Genomic DNA, 3374 nt, shown 5'->3' with positions numbered 1-3374 from the left:
GTAAACCTCGAGAGTAATAATGATCGCGCCGCCCCAAGACAAAACTGCTCCAAACATCTTTTCGGCTCTTCATTGTTTCAAATTTCATTTCCTGTCAGTTTCCTTAGAACGTTCGCTCTTCTCTGCTCTACTGCTCTCTTTGCTTTCCTTTGCTCATCCGCCCCAATCGTTTTTCAGGTACGCCTCTCCTTTTACCATGGATAGTTCTAGCCTCCCCGATGTCGTCAACCTAGAGTCTAGCATCACCCCGTCCAACATTAGGAGTTTCATCTCCAAGGAATACCTGGATACCCCTCTTTTTCACATCCGGACTCCTTATTGGAATGAGAGGATCATTCTCTCTGATCCTTCTCCTCCCGGCCTAATTGACCCTCAAAGAGACGTCAGTCTAGTCTTCTTTATCAAGCAGATGGAGTATGGTTTGTCTTTTCCCTTTTCTCCGTTTTTTAACGAGGTCTTCCGGTATTTCGAGATCACCCCTCGAATGCTAACCTCTAACTCCGTTCTTTTCATGTCTTGCTTCGAATCTGTGTGTCTGAGCTGGGGGTTCACACCCACGGTTCATTTGTTCGTCAGCTTCTTTAGGCTGGTCAAAGCGAGCAAAAAATTTTACTACTTTGTCCCTCGTGGAGGATTGTCCATCTTCACGGGCTATAAGGACTCCATCAAAGGCTGGGTAGAGGGGTTTTTGGTGGTAGAGTTGAAGAAGCAGATGGGGTTGGCTTGGGAGCTCGATCTCCCCTGGGAGGATGTCTCTCTGAGTTGCAACGACCTGCCCCAGTTGAGCCTTACCGACCAGGTCGGATTCCTTCGACTGACTTCTGTGGAGAGGAAGTATGACGTCGAAAAGTGCTTGTATGCGTCCAACCTTCGAGATATTAAGGACGCGGGTATCTTATTTTATTTGCCTGCGTTAATTTTGTCTTTATGATGCTTACTGAGAATGGCCCTAATCTGTCTTATTCTTGTGATTCTTGCAGCCTCTTCAGTGAAGATGGATCAGATTAAGCCTCCCAAGAATCTCATACTGTCCCGGGAGTGCATGGATGCTGCTCTGGATGCCCTCCTGGCTGGGCAATCTGTTGGGGAGGCTACCTAAAGGATGGCCGAAGGTATTTCTTCCAGGTCGGCTATCCGACCTCCTTTTCCCCCGGTCTCTTCTCAAGCTCCCAGATCGAGCTCCCGACGTAGCAAGTCGTCTCGGCCCTCTAGCCACAGCAGATCGAGCTCGGCTCGCCAGTCCTCTCAAGCCCCCCGGCCTCGACGCTCTTCTACTGAGAGGACGAAAGAGGTTCCAAGAGTTCCTTCTGCAGTGACTGAGGACACCGTGCTGACAAGGACGGATCCTGTCTCTCCTTCCGAGGAAGCTCCTGAGGTGCGGATGGAGGTTCCCGTCGCTAAGGAGGATGCTCCAGAGGGGAGAAGGGAGGTTATTCTCACAAGTGAAGGCACCCAGGAGGCCCCTGTCGGAGTTGCCCCTGCTTCTGAGGGGGTTGGACCCAGTCCTGTTGATAGCGGGAGTGTCGGAGAGAAGGTTGGGGACAAGCGTCCTGCCCCCACCGAAGCGCCTGCCCCGGCTCCTGTCCCAAAGAAGTCTCGGGCTTCTAGGAGGCCGCGCTCCAGCTCTCCTCCCTCTTGAGAAGAAGAAAGAGGCTCCCGTGGTCCCCCTGTTGTCCGCTCCTGACAATGACATCTTGAATGCAGAGGACATCACCCACCAGTCTCCCGCAAGTGTAGTCGCCAAAATTATCAAGGAGCGAATGTTTGGTGGCGTCATAGAGGCTTCAGACCCACGCTTGCTTGCTCTTACTAGTCTTCTAGCCAGTTCTACCAGGGAGCAGGCAGCGTTCTGGTCTCGACCTCGGGGGGAGCTGGGAGACACGATCAGGGAGATGCTCCTGATGGTAAGTCATTCGTTCCGGCTTCTGCTCGTATTCTAATTTTCTTTGTTTCTTTATTATGACAGTTTTCTCTTTTTACACTAGGTGATGGGCCTCTTCATGGAGGTGGACGCTCGTGACCACTCTCTCCAGGAGTCTATGGATTGCCGGGTTGAGGAGGCACGTTTGGAGGAAAACCTGTCTGCCACCAGTGATGCCCGGAGCAATCTAGCCGCGGCCCATGAGCATGCCAAGTCCCTAGAGGCGGAGTTGTCTCACGCTTGGAGGGTTCTTAAAGAATCTGACGAGAGGGCAACTGCTGCTAAGGTCCGCTGTGAAGAAGTCTTGAAGCAGCTGTCCTCCACGGTGGATGCCTTTCGTGAAAGGGACGAGGCCCAGCGTCAGTACGAGGCCTTGAAGGCTGATTTCGAAGGAGCCCAGGCTCGTCTTAACAAGGTGGAGGTCCAGAAGGAGGGAGCGCTAGCTTGGGTTGAGGTTCTTGAGCAGGAGCTGAGTAAGAGTTCTGATCGCATTAGAGATCTGGCCTCAACGGCAGAGGAGTCTAAACTTCATAATCAAAAGCTCTGCCATGAGGTCCAGGCTTTGGAGCACAGATGCTCAGCCCTGCTCGAGGACGCTAGACTCGTTGAAGATAGGATTCAACTGGAGTGTGAGAGGCGTCTGATGGAGTATAAAGAGTCCCCCGAGTTGAAGAAAAAGATCGAGCAGGCCTGTGAAGCTCGCCTCCAGGATTACAAGAGTTCTTCTGAATTTAAAGCCATGGTAGCTGAGGCCTGCGAGGAGCGACTTGCGGAGTTTAAAGCTTCTGGTGAGATGAAGACAGCCATATGGAATAAAAGCTTCCGCATGTTCGTCTCTAGGTACAACCGGGGCTTAAGGACAGCCAGATACGCTCCCTCCACCCCGTTGGCTGAGCTCCGAGCTGCAGAAGAAGACTCTGATGGCGAGGCGGTGCTTTATGGGGAGGATGACAGACCTCTACCCAAAAGAGCTTCTAGCAGTGCAGCTGGGCCTTCTGAGGCAGAACCCGAGCTGGGGAACGACGGTGCTGGGCCTCAAGGGCAGGAGATCGTGCCTGTAATACCCGGCTAGATTCTGGCATCGGAATCTCTACCTTCCGGCGGAATCTCCGTTGAAATCTGGAATTTTCGAAGATGCCAGAGGCTTCTAGAGGGGTAAAATATGTTTTCTAAAGTGTTTTCTACTGATTTCATGGTTTTAAATGAAAAAGAATTGAGTTTTGAAAAGAAAAGACCAAGGAGGCGTTTGCCAGGTTCGGCCGCCGAAAGTGAAGTTCGGCCGCCGAACATGGAAAGGCTTCGGGAGCGCCTTTGGCCTCCGAAAGTCTTGTTTGAATGAGCCAAGGTTCGGCCGCCGAAAGTCAAGTTCGGCCGCCGAACATGCATGAGTTTAGGGGGCACGTTAGGCTGCCGAAGGTCTTTGACCAGGCCGCCTATAAAAGGCCCTCAGATC

At 52.3% G+C, this 3374-nt stretch overlaps 1 protein-coding gene across 1 annotated transcript; it reads left to right on the top strand.

Moving 5' to 3' along the window:
• Positions 1 to 1102: 1102 nt before the first annotated feature.
• LOC110609823 (rootletin-like) lies at positions 1103 to 2993 on the top strand. The gene is made up of 3 exons (XM_043959304.1): positions 1103 to 1547; positions 1705 to 1904; positions 1986 to 2993. The coding sequence occupies exons 1-3, from the start codon at positions 1103 to 1105 to the stop codon at positions 2991 to 2993; spliced, it is 1653 nt and encodes a 550-aa protein (XP_043815239.1).
• Positions 2994 to 3374: the final 381 nt, after the last annotated feature.

The sequence above is a fragment of the Manihot esculenta genome, chromosome 1 (genome assembly GCF_001659605.2).
Source record: "Manihot esculenta cultivar AM560-2 chromosome 1, M.esculenta_v8, whole genome shotgun sequence".
NCBI classification, from domain to species: Eukaryota; Viridiplantae; Streptophyta; class Magnoliopsida; order Malpighiales; family Euphorbiaceae; genus Manihot; species Manihot esculenta.
The sequence above is the reverse complement of the archived record's forward strand: the minus strand, read 5'-3'. Positions and strand labels throughout refer to the sequence as shown.

Coding starts and splice junctions, on each gene's coding strand:
- LOC110609823 (XM_043959304.1), top strand. CDS start 1,103: ATGGCCGAAGGTATTTCTTCCAGGTCGGCTATCCGACCTCCTTTTCCC. Junction 1,548..1,704: donor AGAGAAGGTTGGGGACAAGC/GTCCTGCCCCCA, acceptor TCTTGAATGCAG/AGGACATCACCCACCAGTCT. Junction 1,905..1,985: donor TCAGGGAGATGCTCCTGATG/GTAAGTCATTCG, acceptor TTTTTACACTAG/GTGATGGGCCTCTTCATGGA.